The sequence below is a fragment of the Narcine bancroftii genome, chromosome 2, assembly GCF_036971445.1.
Source record: "Narcine bancroftii isolate sNarBan1 chromosome 2, sNarBan1.hap1, whole genome shotgun sequence".
Classification (NCBI taxonomy): Eukaryota; Metazoa; Chordata; class Chondrichthyes; order Torpediniformes; family Narcinidae; genus Narcine; species Narcine bancroftii.
This window is the reverse complement of record NC_091470.1, coordinates 278,570,889-278,590,772: the sequence shown is the minus strand read 5'-3', so window position 1 is coordinate 278,590,772 and position 19,884 is coordinate 278,570,889. Positions and strand designations below refer to the sequence as shown.

Genomic DNA, 19,884 nt, shown 5'->3' with positions numbered 1-19,884 from the left:
TATAAACAAGGAGGCTTACAACTGCCAAACTTTAAAAATTATTATAGAGCCGCACAATTAAGATACCTATCAGATTTTTATCAAACAAGGGAAAAGCCAGATTGGACTAGATTAGAATTAGATAAAATAGGGGAAAAGATACCTGAACACATATTATATAAATGGGATGAAAAATTGGTACAACATAGAAGTTCTCCAGTATTACATCATCTACTCAATATTTGGAAGAAGATTCATGTAGAAAGAAATAAAACAAATTATCAATTACCAAAACTAATATTGACGCAAAATAAGTTACTCCCTTTTACAATAGATAACCTTTCCTTTAGAGAATGGGAGAAAAAAGGGATCAAAAGAATAGAAAATTGTTTTTCAGGAAATAGAGTATTAACCTTTGAACAAATGAAAGATAAATACAATATAACTCAAGATACAGTGCTGGCATATTACCAATTGAGATCCTACTTGAAGGACAAATTAGGAAGCAGTCTGAGTTTACCAGAGGGAAGTAACTTTGAATATGTGATTACAGATACAATGATAATCAAAAGATTTATAACAAATATGTATATTAAACTGCAAGAAAAGGAGAATGAGGAAACAAATGGTAAAACTAAACAAAAATGGGAACAAGATTTAAATATAAAGATAAAAAAGGAAACATGGGAGAAGTTATGTTCTGGAACGATGAGAAATACAATAAATACGAGGTTACGTATGATACAATATAACTAGATACACAGACTATACATTACACCTCAAAAGTTAAATAAATAGGACCCAACAGTATCTGATAGATGTTTTCGATGTAAAAAAGAAATGGGAACAACAATTCATGCAATCTGGACATGTGAGAAAGTAGAAAAATTTTGGGAAGATCTAAACCAAATATTAAATAAAATTACAGAAAACAATATACCAAAGAATCCAGAGATCTTCCTCCTAAGTAACATAAAAAACAAAGAATTTGGAATTGATTTGGATGATGCACAAAAAAGATTTGTTAAGATAGCTCTAACCGTAGCTAAAAAATGTATTATGTCAACCTGGAAATCGGAAGATAATTTGAAAATACAACAATGGTATATAGAAATGAATAAATGTATTCCATTAGAAAAAATAACATATAGTTTAAGAAATAATATTGAAATATTTGAACAAATATGGGAGCCTTACATGAAACATAATAGCGAAAACCTACCGGGGACATTCACTACCTAAATTAATGAAAGGAGAAGGAAATGAAAAGAATTGACTCAGTGGAATTTCTTGTTTATTTTTATTGAATGACAACATTGTTTGACTGGTTTAATGTATCCTAGATTTTGTACTTTAAATGGACGGGAGGGGGGAGGTAGGGAGGGTGGGATGGGAGGAGGGGGGGGGAGAAAATGGCACTGTATATATTTGAAAAGGAAAAAGTATGTATCATGGTTAATGTGGTTTATGGTGTGAAAAATAAAAAATTTAAAAAAAAAAGATTTAATACAGCAGAAATATAACATCAATGTCGCAACAGCTACGATACATTGTGTTAATTAGTGGTGAGTATACACTTAAGACTCAAAGAAGCAGCATGACTGATTAAGAAAGCCTATGAGCTCTACTTTGGTTGTAAAATTGGTGACAAGCTGGAAAAATGGGCTGAAAAATGGCAGAAGGAATTTAATACAGACAAGTGTGAGGCATTGCATTTTGAAGGATAAACAGTAAATGATAGGCACTGAGGAGTTTGGATCTGGAAATACAAATACATAATTCATCGCCATAAAGAGAGCTTTTGACACATTTACCTTCCTAAATCAAAGAAATGAGTATAGGAGTTAGAGTGTTACAGTAAAGTTGTATAAGACATTGGTGAGGCTATATTTGGAGTATTGTGTGCAGTTTTGGTCACCTAACTACTGAAAAGGTATTAATAAGATGGAAAGAGTGCAGAGATTTATTAGGATGTTGCCTGGACTTTTAAGAACTGAGATACAGGAAAAAGTTAAACAGGTTAGGACTTTATTCCCTGAAGTGTAGAAGAATGAGGAGAGATTTGTTAGAGGTATTTTAAATTATGAGGGGAATAGACAGAGTCAATGTAGATAGACTTTATCCACTGAGGATAGCTGAGATACAAACCAGAAGACATGGGTTAAGAGCGAAAGGGGAAACATGAGGTGAAACTTCTTCACACAGAGAGTGGTGGGAGTGTGTAATGAACTGCCAACTGAGTTGATGAATGCTGGCTCAAATGAAACATTTAAGAAGAATTTGGACAGATACGTGATGGAAGAGGTATGGAGGACTATGGACTGGGTGCAGGTCTGTGGGACTTGGCAGAATAATAGTTCGGCACAGAATAGAAGGGCCAAATGAGCCTGTATCTGAACTGCACTGTTCTATGGTTCAATAGGTGAAGGGGGAGAAGTTTAAGGGTTACATTAGGGGAATTCCTTCACACCGAGAGTGGTGGGAGTATGGAATGAGCTGCCAGCTGAAGTGGGGAATGGGGGCTCAATTGTAACATTTCTGAAAACATGCACAGGTACATGGATAGGAGGGGTATAAAGGCATATGGAATGGATGCAGGTTAGTGGGACTAGTTAGAATAATAGTTCACCACAAATTGGAAGGGCTGAAGGGTCTGTTGTCTGTGCTGCAATGTTCTATGGTTTTATTTGTCTCACATTCAAATGTACCCTTCATCCCATCCACTATCAATATTGGCTCCAAGTGGAGAAATTTCATAAATCTAGAGATATGTCATGAAAATGGTCAACCTGAGTTTATTGTCACACACAAGCATAATGTATAGGTTTACAGAAATTTTTATGTGCTGCAGCCACACAGGTACATAAGATAAACCAACTACAATAGTCAAAATGTAAATGACCACAAAGGCAAGACACAAAAAGAGATGATAAACATCAAAGTATTCAGGTGCAGTTGGTGCAAGAAAAAGCTGGTGTACCAGTAGTGTAGACAAATTTTTTGTTTGTCCAGAGGTTCATTCTTGGGGGCAGAGTAGTATAGAAAGGTTCAAGAGCTTTGTAACTGTTTGATTAAAAACTTGAACCTGATAGCTGTCGGATAAAAACACAAAATGCTGGAAACGCCCTGCATGTCTCACATTCATTTTGGGAAAGCAAATCAGTATTAACGTTCCAGGTTATCATGTCTTTTTCTGGAGAGTGGACAGGCATCATCAACAACACATCTCGAACCTATGTAAGCTATTGACAGAAAGAGCCAGCAAACATAACCAAGTGCCAGTTTACCTCCATCTAAGATATTCCATCCTAATCTGGAAATACATTACAGTTATTTCACAGTCGTCTGGTTAAAGTATTGGAACTTCTAACCTGTATCTTTACAGGTATTATGGCCATGTTAGGACATAACTGACCATGACCCCCTGAAGGCAATTAGAAATGAAGAATAAATGCTTGTCTTGTCAGTGTTCATACCTTCCTTACACTTCCCAAGTGTCATCTGTGAAACAATACTGACATAGTATTTTCATTATTTCTATTTTTGCTTCAACTCCTCAACGTTTGTAGTTTTACTTTTTATACTCCTGATACCCCTTTAGAGGTGAAAAGGCTTTGCATATTTAAATAATTGAGATCTTTTACAAATTTTACACATTTAGCTTGTGTCCATCTTCCATTTCCATTTCATTTGTAATTTAATTAAGGTGGCTTGTATGGGCTTAATTGTTCAGTGCAAGACATGCAGGATTAAAGGCAGAAATTAATAGTCTGTATCAACATTGACAGATAATTGAGAGGAACTTGGCTATTTTAAGCGAATATAAATTAGATTGAGTTTTAGAATCCCACCTAAATTATATGGAATTTCTCCATAATTATTGTATATTGAACCAAAGAGCTGCCTCTCATCATTTGCATGTTACTTTTGTCGAATCTGAAGGTAAACAGCCATTTCTTAAAGGTGAGAGGAATCTGTCACATGGGAGATCTTTTAACTTGTATATTTTCACAGATTGAGGAAGCTGGCATACAAACTCATGATCCAGAACTACGCAAACTATTAAACCTCACTACTGCAGACTTGCGATTCGCAGACTTTTTGGTGAAGCATGTAACTGAAAATAGGGATGATGTATTTCTCGATGGGACAGGTTGGGAAGGAGGAGATGAGTGGATCAGGGCCCAGTTTTCACTCTATATACATTCTCTTCTTGCCACAACGTTGCAGCCAGGTGAGAATTACATTTTCAATATACTTAAAGCAGTCTTTATCACAATGACACAACTCCAATAGAATGGATCTCAATGTATCTGCAGAATATATTTATTACTTTAAGACACTGATGAAAAATACCTAGGCAAATTTGTTCTTATCATGCTTTTTTTTGCTTGGTATGTTCAGTTTGAATTCAGGTGTCCTGATTGTTTGGAACAGGCTTTAATGAAGTTTATTTTGAAATTGGAAAGAGGTTTGGAAGGGTGATGAGTGGGTGGTGAGCAATGAAGGTGAAGAAAAAAACTTCCTTCCACATGTATCGCAATTCTATAGAACCTTACAGCACAGAAGTAGGCCCTTTTGGCCCTCCCAGTCTGTGCCAAACCATTTTTTTTTGTGCTCATACCACTGACCTGCACCCAGCCCATAACCCTCCATACTTCTCCCATCCATGTATTTGTCCAAATTCTTCTTAAATGTTAAAATTGAGCCCGCATTCACCACCTCATCTAGCAACTTGTTCCACACTCACACCACTCTCTGTGTAAATAAATTCTGCCTCATGTTCCCCTAAACTTTTCCTCTTTCACTCTTAACCCATGTCCTTTAGTTTGTATTTCACCTACCCTCAGTGGAAAAAGTATCTATATTTACTCTGTGTAATCCCATCATAATTTTAAATACCTCTATCAAATCTCCCCTCATTCTTCTACACTCTAGGGAATAAAGTCCTAACCTGTTTAACCTTTCCCTGTAACTCAGTTCTTGAAGTCCGGGCAACATACTAATAAATCTTCTCTGCACTCTTTCCATCTTATTAATATCTTTTCTGTAGTTAGGTGACAAAAACTGCACACAATACTCCAAATTTGGCCTCATCAATGTCTTACACAATTTTACCATAACATCCCAACTCCTAGACTCAATACTTTATGAAGATCATTGTGCAAAAGGTCCCTATCCACCTGTGAAGCCACTTTCAGGGAATTATGTATGTGTATTCCCAGGGCCCTCTGTGCCCCACCATTTTACCATGTATGTCCTTTCTTGGTTTGTCCTTCCAAAATACAACACCCCACACTTGTCTGCATTAAATTTTATCTCTCATTTTCCATTTTTCCAGCTGGTCCAGATCCCTTCTTCGCTGTCCACAACACCTCCAATCTTAGTGTCATCTGCAAATTTCCTGGTCCAATTTACCACATTATCATCCAGATCAATGATATAGATGACAAACAACAGTGGTCCCAGCATCGATTCCTGAGGCACACCACTAGTCACAGGCCTCCAGTCTGAGAAACAATCATCCACCATTCCCTCTCTGGCTTCTTCTATCCAGCCATTGTCAAATCCAGTTCAGAACTTCACCATGAATACCTAGCAAACCTTCCTGACTAACCTCCCATGTGGGACCTTGTCAAAGGCCTTACTAAAGTCCATATAGACAACATCCACAGCTTTTCCTTCATCATCTTTCCTGGTAACCTCCTTGAAAAACTCTACAAGATTGTTTAAACACAACCTCTCACGCACAAAGCCATGTTGACTATTTCCTAATCAGTTTCTGGCTATCCAAATAATTGTATATCTGATCTCTTAGAACACCTACCAATAATTTACCTACTACTGATGTCAGGGTCACCAGCCTATAGTTTCCAGGGTTACTTTTAGAGCCTTTTGTAAACAACGGAACAATATGAGCTACCTTTGTAATGAGCCCAAAGGTCCCCAAAACCCAACAGCAACAGAAATTCACCACGACAAATGGTTACTTAAACAAAAGTTGCTTTTAATTATCTTTAAACATGAAAACAGAATCATACTCTAACTTACTACTATTAACTTACTTAACCTAACTTAACCCCCTTCTAATTCTAAGCACATATATATGTAATATGTGTGTAAGTTTAGAACAGTTCTTTGATTCACAGTCCAATCTCACTTCTCCACTCCTCCAAGTTCACTGGTTGCAGGCAACAGAATGTAACATTTATCAATTTCACCAGGCTTTGGTGCTTGAAAGGTAAATGGTTACCAATCAGGAAGGTTCTTGTCAGTTTTCAGAAGGCACTTCCAGATGGCTACAATACCCGACTGTAAAGCCGCACATTGTACTCCTGTGCGGCTGTCGGGTGGCCATCTAAAACGGGAGTACCCAGCCAGGAGGTCTACTTACCCTACCCTTCTCCAGTAAGTATAATATCCTGCTCAGAGTATTCCCCATTGCAGCTGAAAGCAACTCAGGCAAAGTTGTTGGCAGCTTTCAGGTGCCTAGCAGTGGGCAGGCTGTTGACTGTCAGCTGGCGACCCGCTGACAGCCACCCTCTCCGCTGCGGATTCCTACCCTCCCTGCTGCCTGACAGTCCCCTGGCATGGGTCTACGGGGCTGGGGTGGCTGGTGGGGGACTACGGAGCTTACGCACACACACAAAATCCCGCTAAATTTAAAAGGTGAGAGCTTTCGGTAAGTCAGGATTCTCGGGGATGGCCACCCCAGTCCCATACTCCCCTGCCGGCCACCCCAGCCCCGACCTCTCTCTCCCCCCCCCCCACTGGCTGCCCCAGCCCCTCAGTCGTTCCCCCCCTCCCCAGCCCCGTACTACCCCGCTGGCTGCCCCAGCCCCGTACTACCCCGCTGGCTGCCCCAGCCCCTCAGTCGTCCCCGGCCACCCCAGCCCCGTACTTCCCCCACCCCCCGCCCAGCCGCCCTCGCCCCAAACTCCCCTGCCAGCTGCCCCAGCCCTGCAGTCCCGCGCTGGGGGCTGTCAGGCAGCGGGGAGGCGAGCTCTCAGTCTGCTGCCCCGAGGAGCCGGCATTTGCTGGTAGATGGCTATCAATCAGCTGGCACATTCAAGTGCCAAAAAGACGTCCATTCCATGGCCACCTAAATATGCCAGCTGCACTCCCCAAGCCACGACTGCCGGCGCATGATCTTCGTGGGAACACCTGAAAAAGCCTAGAGAGAGATTTATTGGTCACTGGACACAAACTTGTTCCTTCTAATCAGCCACGTCAATGTCTTGGCGAAGAAACTCGCCCCATCGGGGTTTTCCAGATGATAACCTCTTTTTTTCAGGTCACCACAGAGTTCCTTTTTGTTTCTCTTATTTCAAGTGAAACATTAGGCAGCCAGTCCTCTCCTCTTGTATGGACCACAAGGGCTTTGACCAGGCTGAACTAAGAACTCACGACCCGTCTTCAAAATGGAGATTTTCTCCAAGCTTGCCAGCTTGTCAAGTTCCAGTTCCAGCTGTGGCTGCTGAACTGTAGAACTGAATTCTCTCTCCCTCTCTCCCACTCCCAGAGATAAACCTGTTTGACTCACTTTGCTTGCAAAACCACATGACCCTCTTGGAGCAGCAAACTGCACTCAGACAGCCTGTGGCTCCGGACCTAATCCTCCGAGTTCTTTCATCTTTTGCTTTCCAAAAACAACAATTCATTTGTGAAGTCTCAATAGGCATTCCCCAAAGCTTTGGAAAGGCACTCGGAGCCTAGACTGTCTGGCTTGAGCAGAGCTCCGCATTTTAAATGAGATCTGTTTTGAAGTGTTTGTATGTGACCTACACTAAAAAAAACCTGCCACAGTTTATCTCTTTTAAAACTTATCTGTCACACCTTCTAATCCTCTGGCATCACTCCCATGGATGAGGATATTTTAAATATTTCCACCAGAGCCCCTGCAATTTCTACACTAGCCTCCCTCAAGGTCCAAGGGAAAATCTTGTCAGGCCCTGAGGATTTATCAACTCTTATTTGCTTTAAGACTGCAAGCACCTACTCTTTAATCTGTATAGGTTCCATGACCTCGCTGATTGTCTTCCTACTTCCCACAATGCTGTGCCCATTTCCTCATTGATGAAAATAAAAACAATTTAAGATCTCCTCCCATCTTTTTTGGCTCCATACAAAGTTGATCACTGATCTTCAAGGGGACCAATTTTGTCCCTTATTATTCTTTTGTTCTTGATATACCTGTTGAAACTCTTAGGATTTACCTTCACATTGTCTGCCAAAGTAACCTCGTCTTCATTTAGCCTCCTGCTTTCTTTCTTGAGATTTTTCTTGCATTTTTTTAATGCTCCTCTAGTACCTCATTTGCTCCATGTTGCCTATACCTCTCTCTTCTTCTGAAACAGGTCCCTAATATCTATCAAAAAACAGCATTCCCTTTTGAACAAGATAATCTATGTATAATCTTTGATGTATATGTGAAAATTTAAATAAAATTTTCCAAAATATAACCAATGTTACCTATGCTTGCTAACCTCGCCATTAATTCTGACAGGAACTTACTAACACTAATTTACTCTCAAAATTTCACCTTTGAAGGCCTTCCACTTACCTCGCACATCCTTGCCTGAAAACAACTTATCCCACTGCACACATTCTAGGTTCTTTCTCACTTCCTCAAAATTGACCCAGACCTGTCCTTCCCCATAATTAACTTGAAACTAATGGCATTATGATCACTGGACCCAAAATGTTCCACCACTCATACTTCTGTCACCTATCTTGTTTCATTTCCCCAAAAGGAGATCCACTATTGCACCCTCTCTAGTTGGTACTTTTCTGAACACGTTTGACAAACTCCAAGCCATATGTGGAAAATTTAAATTTCCTTCTATCACAACCTTATGTTTCCTGAAGAAATCTGCTATCTCTCTACAGATTTGATCCTCCAATTCTCGTTGACTATTGGGTGGTCTATAATGCAACCCCATGAGAGTGGTCATACCTTTCCCATTCCTCAGCTCCACCCATATAACCTCAGTAGATGAGCCCTCAGGTCTGTCCTGCCTGAGCACAGATGTGAAATTTTCCTTGATGAGCAATGCCACTCCTGCCCCTTTAATCACCCCCACCTCCATTCTATTGCATCTAAAGCAATGGAAGCCCAGAATATTGAGCTGCCAAACCTGGCCCTCCCGCAACCAAATTTCACTAATGGCCACAATGTCATAATTCCAGTGCCAATCCATGCTCTAAGCTCATCTGTGGGGGTGTTCTTCAAGAGATTCCAAACCAATCTCCACAAAAAAATTACTACCTTATTCACTGCCCATTGCTTGTATTGTATACAATTTCTCATTTTGATTAATGAGGCCAACGAGATTCAAATGGAATTTAATTCTGAAATGAATGGGGTGTTGCATTTTGGTAAGTCAAACCTGGGAAGGACTGGCATGGTGATTTGTAGGGCCCTGGAGAGTGTTATATAAGAGAGAGACAAGGGTACTGGTACATAACTCACTGGAAGTGATAACTCAGGTGAAGAAGGTGTTTGGCCTTCATTGTCCTGAGTATAAAAGTTTTGACCTCATGATACAGCTGTACAAAGCATTGGTAAGACCACGATATGCTGTTCTATAAGTCATGGGAACAGAATAGGCTATTCAGCCCATCAAGTATGCCCCAACATTCAATCATGAGCTGATCTATTTTCCCATTCAGCTCCACAGCCCGGTTTTCTCCCCATAACTTTTGATGCCCTGTCTAATCAAGAACCTATCAATCTCTGTCTTAAAAACACCCAATGGCGGGCTCCACAACTGTTTGTGACAGCTCCCACAGATTCCCCATCTTCTGGCAAAAGAAATTGCTCTTCATCTGTTTTAACTGGATACTCCTCGACCCTGAAGTTGTGCCCTCTTGTTCTGGACTCTCCCACCATGGGAAACAACCTTTCTACATCTACTCTGTGCATGCCTTTCAGCATTCAAACTATTTGAGATCAATAAATCGAAAAGCATGCAGAGGACATTCACCACGATGTTGTGGGACTCGAAGGGTTGAGTTGTAGGGAGAGGTTATATAGATTGGGAATTGTTGTTCGGGTTCGTGTGGGTCCCACAGGTTAAGAACCAGACCAAAGTGCAGGTACAAAGCATACTTTTATTTCAGGGATGGAATTGGAACAACAGGGTCAGTATGTAAAGAAAACTTCTACAAATACACAATACGCAGGGGGGGCAAATATACACTTTTGGATCATGATGGGGAAACTGACAGAAACTGGGGAAGTTACAAAAACATACACACTCAGCAATCAGATCAAGATGATATTACGTGCCCCGACCCCTTGACCGGTACGTACATGGCTCTGCTACCTAGCCTCGAAACTCAACCCAGCCCAGTACAGGACTTGATACTTACATGTCACGAGGAGTCCAAAGAGACAGAACAAAGGGGCACATGGTCCTTTATAGTACTGGGGGCAAGGGTGGGGGGGCAATCGTAATGGTCAGTGTGGGCCTCGTTGGTTGCTGTGGCCAATGGCTCGAAGCCAAGTGCAGGGGCTCAGCAGGGATGAACTGAGGTGATTCACCTGAGCCAATTGTAAGGGTCACCTTGATGGCTTGGGGTTGAGTCCTTGACCTTGATTGGCAAGTAGTGTGTCCTCCGAACAGGAGCGCAAAACCGCCACTCGGTGGTGGACAGGAATGTAGGAGGCTGAGGGATCATCTTACACAAGGTTATAAAATCATCAGGGATGTCGATGCATGAAATGCTCACAGTTCTTTTCTCAGTGTAGATGATCAGAATTAGAGGGCTTAGGGTTGTGAGAGGAGAAGAATTTAAGCGAGAGGCAACTTTTCCACTCAGATAGTAGTCCTTGTCTGGAGTGAGCTGCCAAAGGAAACTGAAAGTGGGAAAAATAGGAACATACAAACAACATTTGGATAGGAAGGGCTTAGAAGGATATGGACCAAATGCAGGAAAATGGGACTGGCTCAGAATGCCAACTTAATCAGGTTGGTCGATTTGGGTCAAAGGGCCTCCTCTGAGCTGTATTACTCTGTCTTGAAATGCACCAGATCTGTGAACATCAATTGAGATATTTGCAAACAAGAACATAAAAGAAAACTTTTTAAGGTGACTCCGAGGCAACAATTTCCAAATGATACATATGAGGTGTTGCATTTTGGGAGGTCAAATGTAAGGGGAATATATGTGGTTAAAACAGAACGTTTCTGATTATCCAAGACACTCAGGACCAGACGTGTATCAGTTAACTGCATTTTTCGGATAACTGAAAAATGGCTTTAAGCGGCTCAGTAACATCAGCAGAATACTTGTATCGGCCGTCACTGATCCCCGACACCTCCCCACTACCATCGCTAATCCTGCTTGGGAGTTCGAGGCCCTGCTCCTGCCACTGTTGCCTACCCACGACCCCTCCCCATCGTTGTTACCAATCCTGTCCAAGAGCCCAAGGTCCCCACTCCTGCCACTGTCACCGATCCCTAACATCTCCCCAATGCCGTTGCTGATCCTACCCAGGAGACCACTCTCCTTGATGATGCCTGGACAGCGGAGAACCAAGTACAGTGGAGGGTAAATAAGAAATGGAAAGAGAGAAGGGATGGAGTAACCTGAAACTAGGACAATCTCCCCACACTGCCTGGCCCACCGACTTCCTCCAGTCGCTCAATTATGTTACCAAACTGGTGTTGACACATTAGGTGATTTTTTTTTTTTTCCTCAACTTGTGACATCATGTTGCAGCCAAAATTTTTTTTGATAATTGAGATTTTCGGATAATCGGAAATATACTGTAGCAGGACTCTTTTGAAGTATTGATGTGTAGAATGATCCATAGCGCATTGAACATGGTCTTGAGGGTAGAGAAAGTCTACAGTATGCTTCCCTTCATTGGTGAGGCATTGAGTACAAAAGTAAGAGGTCTTGGAAGCTGTATAAAAGGCATTTATCTAGATGACAAATAAGAGTGCACCAAGCACTGATCCGTGTCGCACGTAACTGGTCGAAGGCTTCAATCTGTGTAATAATCTCCACTACCACTCTCTGTCCACCATCATCAAGCCAATCTGTGTTCAATTAGCCAGCTCACCCTTGATCCCATGCAATGAGCTTCTAAACCAGCCTACCATGCAAGGTTTTGCTAAAGCGATGAGGACAATGTGAGTGTTTCCAGCATTTTTTGTTTTCAGAGTTACAGCATCTGGGATTTTCATTTGAGCTGGTGTGTTGATGGTTAGAAATGGCACAACTACTGCAGAGTATGGACCATGTATAGGTCTCAGAACACTGGTTTTCTTAAGATAATTTGGATTGGATACACAGAACACAAGTTGATACACCACTCAACATTTGGAAGGATAGCATCGTGACTGTAAGCGGTTTCAAGAGGAAGTAGTGGGAGCATGGCTGGTCATTGTTAAGTCAAGAAAATATCGAGTGTTACAGTCTGAAAAGAAAAATGAGAAGCAATGTAAACAAGCAGCACAATTCTTAAAGAAGTACAAAAACATCTGGAATATATGTGCATAAATCACATGTAATGAAAATAGTAAGGTAGTAGGTTGAGAGAATGTATTTTTTGAAAAGGTTATGAATGGAAACAGAACACAAGAGAGGAAGCATACTTAGCCACAGCTGATCACAGTGCCCAGTAATGGACATCAGATTTCAGGAAAGATTTGAAGGCTTTAGGGTACAGAAGAGAGAAACGAGAATGACTAAAATCTCGGATGGAGGACTTCAGTAGCATGGATGAAGTGAAGGAGCTTTGGAGCATCCAAACATGGTGTTCTCTTTGGAGCAGTAGCAGTGAGAGAGTTTCAGACATTGATATTTAATATTATGAAATACTTAGATACAAAAGGGGGAACTGTTTGTTCTCATTGGTGGAAAGGTCAAGAACCAGAGGACAAAGAATAAAGGTAACTAGCTAAAGATTAAAAAATGCCACAGGAGAAACATTTTTATATAGTAGTTTGGCAGGATGGGAAACATGCTGACAGGAGTGAGAGTGGAGACAGAATCAGTATTGAAAGGGGGAAAATGCAAGGCTGGAGGAGGAGAAGACAGTTGACTGGGATGAGTGGAATTGCTGTTAGACAGAAAGAGAATGGACCAAAGCCAAATGCCTCTGTCTGTACCAGAAACTATTTGATTATTTTCCATTGTCTCTTGATCTTTCCACATATGGACAGAGTTTATGCAAAAGAACCAAAAGGCACATGAGGAAGTTTGCATAAGGTAAATTTTGCAGATTCATGGTGGCTTTCACAAAGTAATAGATCTGAATGAAGGAAAATAAATATCTCATCTGTGAGAAACTGATGTGTAGTGGAACTAGCTCTATTGTTCTTGTAATGAGCAGGACCAATTAGAAGGTCTTATTGTTTTTTTATTATGTTGCCACGATTAATGACATTGTGTTGATATTCCACTATGATGTTAACATTGGCTGGTTGGCATCATACCATTTAAAGTTCTGATGAAGGAATATATTGATTTGATCCTTTTCCTTCAGATAATGAAAAAATGTTGGCAGATTATGGCCTTCTGTTTGTCATTGCCTGGAAGAATACACACAACTTCAGAGTGTGGCATAGCAACAAGCACCCTGCTGTCACTCAGCTTAATCCTGGGTAAGATCATCTTGTTATTCACCCACTGTGGAGCATATGAGGAATGGATATGGCAGGCTTCATCAACTCTTGTTTTTGGGTTTGTATACCCAATAATAGCGAATGATTTGATTTGTAATGGTTTGAAATTTGCATTTTGACCCATGGTCTTCTGACAATAATACATTTCATTTTTGCCTCACTGTTACTTTGCCAAAAGTTTGAATCTGCAAACTAGTAGAACAAAACCTTTGTTGTCAAAGAATTATACAGCAATAGAAACAGGCACTTTGGATCAGCAACTTCATGTCAGTCATTAATTACCCATCTTGATAAATCCATTTCCCAGCATTTGATCCATAGCCTTGTAAGCCAGACCATTTCAAATGTTCTGCAGGACAGTGTACTTTATATAGCAAAGATAATGTTTCTGTTTGACCTGCTGAGTTTCTCCAGCATTTTGTTTTTACCTGGAGACTTTTGTGTTTTACTTGTATTTCAAATGTTCTTCTAATTACTACTTAAACATTATGAGTACCTGACCTCACTGCCTGTTTGCCAGAGTGTTCCAGATTTCAAGCATGGAACATAGAAAAGTTCAGCACAGTGCAGGCCTTTTGGCCTGTAATGTTGTGCTGACCTATGTAAATCTACTTCACAATCATTTAACCCTTTCCTCCCTCAGTCCATAACCCCATGTGTCTTACAATCATTTGCCTATCCTAGGGTCTTTATAATTTTATCAGCCTCAAACACTCCCCCCAGCAATGCATTCCATGCACCCACCGTACACTATGTAAAAATAAAATAAAAACAACAACAAATACCTGATGCCTCTCCTAAACTTTCCTCCACTCATCTTAAATGGATGTCCTCTGGAATTAGTCATTGCTACCCTAGGAAAAGGTGCTGGCTGTCCACCTGATCTGTACCTTTCATAATCTCTATTAAGTCACCCTCTGTTGCTCCAAAGGGAAAAGCCCTAACTCGCTCAGCCTTTTAACCATATAACCAGGTGTCACATTTGTGGCCCGAAATGTGAAGTTAATTAAACATTAAACACAAGTTTTATCAGGTAAACTTCTCTGTGGCTTTATTCTCCCGTTTCCTTTGTTCTCCTGCTTGTGTTCTTATCTCTCTCTCATACCACGTGACTTCCGGTACATCTCATACATATTCATTATCATGACATCCCTCCTTTAATCAGAAATAAACTTTACCTTCACTTACCAATATCCCTCGGAAACATACAAACATCGTAACTAATGGTAATACTATAACTCAACTACATAAAATTTACTTCCTACAGCACTCATACATGCACTTTATGATATAAGATTAAAATACTGTCCCAAAGTTCTTATTAAAACTATGGCACAAAGTCTTCGTATCGTTTGGGCACTTTCCAGTTTCGTTTCGGCCTGCCTGCGATATTGTCGTCGCTTCTCGGTTGTTCACTCTCAGCGTCGGAAATACTGCTCGCCACAGCTTCGGGTGTTTCTGGCGCTCTAGTCACTTCATCAGGAGTGCTGGTAACTGCCTCTGGAACATCATCAGGTCTCTCATTTCAGCATCTCGTATTGGCCTTTCAACCTCTTCGCTCGATGTATCTCTGGACTGGTACCTTTTTACACCTGATACATTTCTCTTATACAGGACTCCATTCGGAGACTTGACTGTCACCATACTGCCACTTCTGGATACAACAGTATAGGGTTGATGGTAATAAGGTGTGTCTAGCTTACCACCAGTTTCATGCCTCACTAGAACATTATCTCCTGGCATGATGTCTGAGTACTTGGCTCCACGTTTCGAATCTGTGTACAGCTTTACTGCACCTTTCTTTTCAGCATCGTGGTCCCTCACCTCCTGGTCGTCTTGGATTTCCTTTATTTCTGGCATTTTGGTGCGGATTTTTCTCCCAAAAAATGCTTCTGCAGGACTTTTTCCAGTGGTTGCATGAGGCGTTGCTCGATAGACAGCCACATAAGATAGCAATGCTTCTCGCCAATTTTGTCCTTCAGCGTGTGCAATCCTCAATCGTTTTTCAATGGACTGATTTTGTCTCTCTACTTCTCCGTTGGCTTGCGGCCATTTCAGAGTTACTTTATGATGGTGGATACCTGTGGTCCTCATGTATTCCGTAAATGTCTCTGAAATGAATTGTGGACCATTGTCAGAGTATAATGTAACAGGTAATCCATATCTTGCAAATATCTCTGCTAACGCTTGTATTGTTTTTTCAGTGGTTGTGGACTTCAACACCACGTACTCATAGTATCTGCTGTAGTAATCTATCACTACCATAATTGATTCACCCGTCGGTAAAGGTCCAAGAAAATCAACAGCTACGTCGATCCATGGTCCTGTCGGGAGTTGCGTACTCCGGATCGGTTCTGGCGGATTACTCCTACTTGTGATTTGACATCCGTGACAAGTTTTAACAAATTTCTCTGCGTCCTTACCACAACTTGGCCACCATACCTTGGTCCTGAGGTTTTGCTTGGTACCAACAATGCCTAGGTGTCCTTCTTGCGCTAAGGATACGATCTTTGGTCTCAATCTTTGCGGTATCACCAATCTGCAACCTCTTAATACACACTGTCCGATGCAACAAAGTTCGTCTCTAATGGGAATGTAAGCCTTGTGAGTACACTTGTCCCATTGTCCACTCTGTATGCATTCTCTTACTTCTATGAGTTCTGGATCACGTTCAGATTCTCTCTCGACTTCCTTCGTAGTCACAGCTTTCGGTGTCGACTGAATAGCTACGAAGCGTACAAAGCTCTCTGTTTCTGTTCCCAATTCTGACTTGGATTGTGGACATCCATCCTTCACCAATCTGGTCAGCGGATCAGCAATGTTTGCTTTCCCTGCAATGTGGATTACTTTATATTTGTAGGGTTGTAGTCTGAGTACCCATCTCTCTATTCTGGCACATGGTTTGGATCTAGGTGCATAGATCACCTCTAATGGCTTATGATCTGTGATGAGTTCAAATTCAATGCCGTATAAATATGCATGGAACCTCTCACAGGCCCATACAAGTCCGAGTGCTTCTTTCTCTGTCTGAGAGTATCTTCTTTCCACATCTGATAACGATCTTCTGGCATAGGCAATGATTCTTGGTCCTCCATCATGCATCTGGACCAACACGGCTCCTAAACCAACTGGGCTGGCATCCGCTATGACTTTGGTTGATGCAGCCGTATCGTAATATCCAAGAGTTTTTGCATCTGTCAGGCTTTGCTTCAGCGCTGTGAACGCTTTCTTCTGCTCAGATCCAAAATGAAATGGTACACCTTTCCTGGTTAGTTTCCTTAGTGGTTCTGCCACTGTAGCGAAATTAGGAATGAACTTTGCACAAAAATTGACCAATCCCAGGAAACTCCTCACCTCTCTTGCGTTCTGAGCTGCACGTGCCTCTGCAATAGCTTTCACCTTGGCCTCTGCAGGGTTTAGTCCTTTCCGTGTAAGTCTGTGTCCCATGAAGTCCATTTATGACACACCAAACTGGCACTTGTTTCCATTCACGGTAAGGCCTGCCTCCTGTAGTCTAGATAGTACACGCCTCAACCGTTTGTCATGCTCTTCCTTCGTTGGTGCATGGACTATGATGTCGTCAGAAATGTTGGCAACTCCAGGAATGCCTTGAATCACTCGATGGATTTCATACTGGTAGATCTCCGAAGCTGCATTAATTCCAAATGATAGTCTCTTGTAACGATACAATCCACAGTGAGTCACAAATGTTGTCACATCTCGGGAACCTGGATCCAACTCTAATTGATGATAGCCCCATTTCAGATCAATTTTTGAGAATACCTTGCTGGTAGTTAGTTCTTGAAGTATTTCCTCCACTGTTGGTATAGGGTGTCGTTGTCTAATTATAGCTTCATTGGCCATTCTCATGTCAACACATAGTCTTATGTCACCCTTTGGTTTGGGCACAATCACTACGGGACTGACCCATTGTGTCGAATGTTCCACCGGTTCAATAATGTCTTGATCGATCAATTCTTTAATTTTGGCTTCGACTTTCCCACGAAGTCCAAACGGAGTTCGGCGCATTGGTTGTGCCTTGGGTTTGACCGTTTCATCTACCGCTAGCTTCAATTGTCGACCTTTCAGCTTTCCTACTCCTTGGAAGACTGCGGGGAATTCTTGCTTCATATCCTCGTATGACTGAATTGAATTGACACAAGCTCCAATATGAAGTATTGCCAGGTCTTGCGCTGTGCTTCTACTCAGCAATGGTTCTCCCCTCTCTTCTATGACCATAAACTCTGCTTCGGTGTACTTATCTCCAGCTTCAACAGTTGCAGCAAAACATCCAATGGTCTGCAATGGCTTGGTTGCTGTGTATGGATACAGTTTCTTGGATAACTTCTTTGAGGTACAGATGATCTTTTTCCTTTTCAACTTCTCCCATAAATGTCGATCAATCACATTACTGTCACTGCCTGAGTCTACAATGACCTGCACTGTCACTCCACCAATGATCACTGGGACCTTCTCATGATGTACTTCATTCAACGTAAATTGGTAACAACTCTGTTCCTCCTGGGTATCATCATCGTCACCGTCTATCTGGCGAATGGTATCTTTCTTTCCAGGATACTTTCCTTTCCCCCAGGCTTTGCCTTTGGAAGTTGTACTCTTCCTCTTCTGGTCTGCATTGGACTTGCTTTTTCACTTCTTTGCAAAGTGGTCCTTACCTCCACACTTTCTGCAAACTTTGCCTTTGGCCGGGCAATATGGGTCTTTTCCAAAGTGACCTCGGTTTCCACATCGATAACGCTCCATGTCCTGTGTCGACGAATATCTTGGCTGGTTATGGCGATGTGAGAGCCTCTTAATTTGGTGGCTTGAGTTGTCTTTCAGGGTCATGGTATGAAATTGCCCTTCAACAGCCTCTAATGCAGCAGCAATGGTTAAAGCATCGGTGAGTTCCAACTCACTCCCTCTTTCCAGTAGACGTCTTCTGAGTTTATCTGATCTGCAGTGCTGTACGACTTGATCCATTGTCCACTCTGTATGCATTCTCTTACTTCCATGAGTTCTGGATCACGTTCGGATTCTCTCTCGACTTCCTTCATAGTCACAGCTTTCGGTGTCGACTGAATAGCTACGAAGCGTACAAAGCTCTCTGTTTCTGTTCCCAATTCTGACTTGGATTGTGGATGACCATCCTTCACCAATCTGGACAGCGGATCTGCAATGTTTGTTTTCCCTGCAATGTGGATTACTTTATATTTGTAGGGTTGTAGTCTGAGTACCCATCTCTCTATTCTGGCACATGGTTTGGATCTAGGTGCATAGATCACCTCTAATGGCTTATGATCTGTGATGAGTTCAAATTCAATGCCGTATAAATATGCATGGAACCTCTCACAGGCCCAACGAAGGAAGAGCATGACAAACGGTTGAGGCGTGTACTATCTAGACTACAGGAGGCAGGCCTTACCGTGAATGGAAACAAGTGCCAGTTCGGTGTGTCAGAAATGGACTTCATGGGACACAGACTTACACGGAAAGGACTAAACCCTGCAGAGGCCAAGGTGAAAGCTATTGCAGAGGCACGTGCAGCTCAGAACGCAAGAGAGGTGAGGAGTTTCCTGGGATTGGTCAATTTTTGTGCAAAGTTCATTCCTAATTTCGCTACAGTGGCAGAACCACTAAGGAAACTAACCAAGAAAGGTGTACCTTTTCATTTTGGTGTACCTTTTCATTTTGGTTGCTGTGTATGGATACAGTTTCTTGGATAACTTCTTTGAGGTACAGATGATCTTTTTCCTTTTCAACTTCTCCCATAAATGTCGATCAATCACATTACTGTCACTGCCTGAGTCTCCAATGACCTGCACTGTCACTCCACCAATGATCACTAGGACCTTCTCATGATGTACTTCATTCAACGTAAATTGGTAACAACTCTGTTCCTCCTGGGTATCATCATCGTCACCGTCTATCTGGCGAATGGTATCTTTCTTTCCAGGATACTTTCCTTTCCCCCAGGCTTTGCCTTTGGAAGTTGTACTCTTCCTCTTCTGGTCTGCATTGGACTTGCTTTTTCACTTCTTTGCAAAGTGGTCCTTACCTCCACACTTGCTGCAAACTTTGCCTTTGGCCGGGCAATATGGGTCTTTTCCAAAATGACCTCGGTTTCCACATCGATAACGCTCCATGTCCTCCATGTTCACAGCGCTGAAGCAAAGCCTGACAGATGCAAAAAATCTTGGATATTACGATCCGGCGGCATCAACCAAAGTCATAGCGGATGCCAGCCCGGTTGGTTTAGGAGCCG

General features: G+C 41.8%; 1 protein-coding gene across 4 annotated transcripts in view; it reads left to right on the top strand.

Moving 5' to 3' along the window:
• The window catches only part of avl9 (AVL9 homolog (S. cerevisiase)), a 129,520-nt gene that overhangs the window by 92,881 nt on the left and 16,755 nt on the right, over positions 1-19,884 (top strand). For 2 of the 4 annotated variants that reach the window (XM_069921079.1, XM_069921076.1), the window contains 2 exons: positions 3,994-4,213; positions 13,481-13,598. In XM_069921079.1, coding sequence (XP_069777180.1) covers positions 3,994-4,213; positions 13,481-13,598 — 338 coding nt within the window. The remainder of the gene's footprint in view (positions 1-3,993; positions 4,214-13,480; positions 13,599-19,884) is intronic. The other 2 variants (XM_069921080.1, XM_069921078.1) reach the window with 2 other exon arrangements.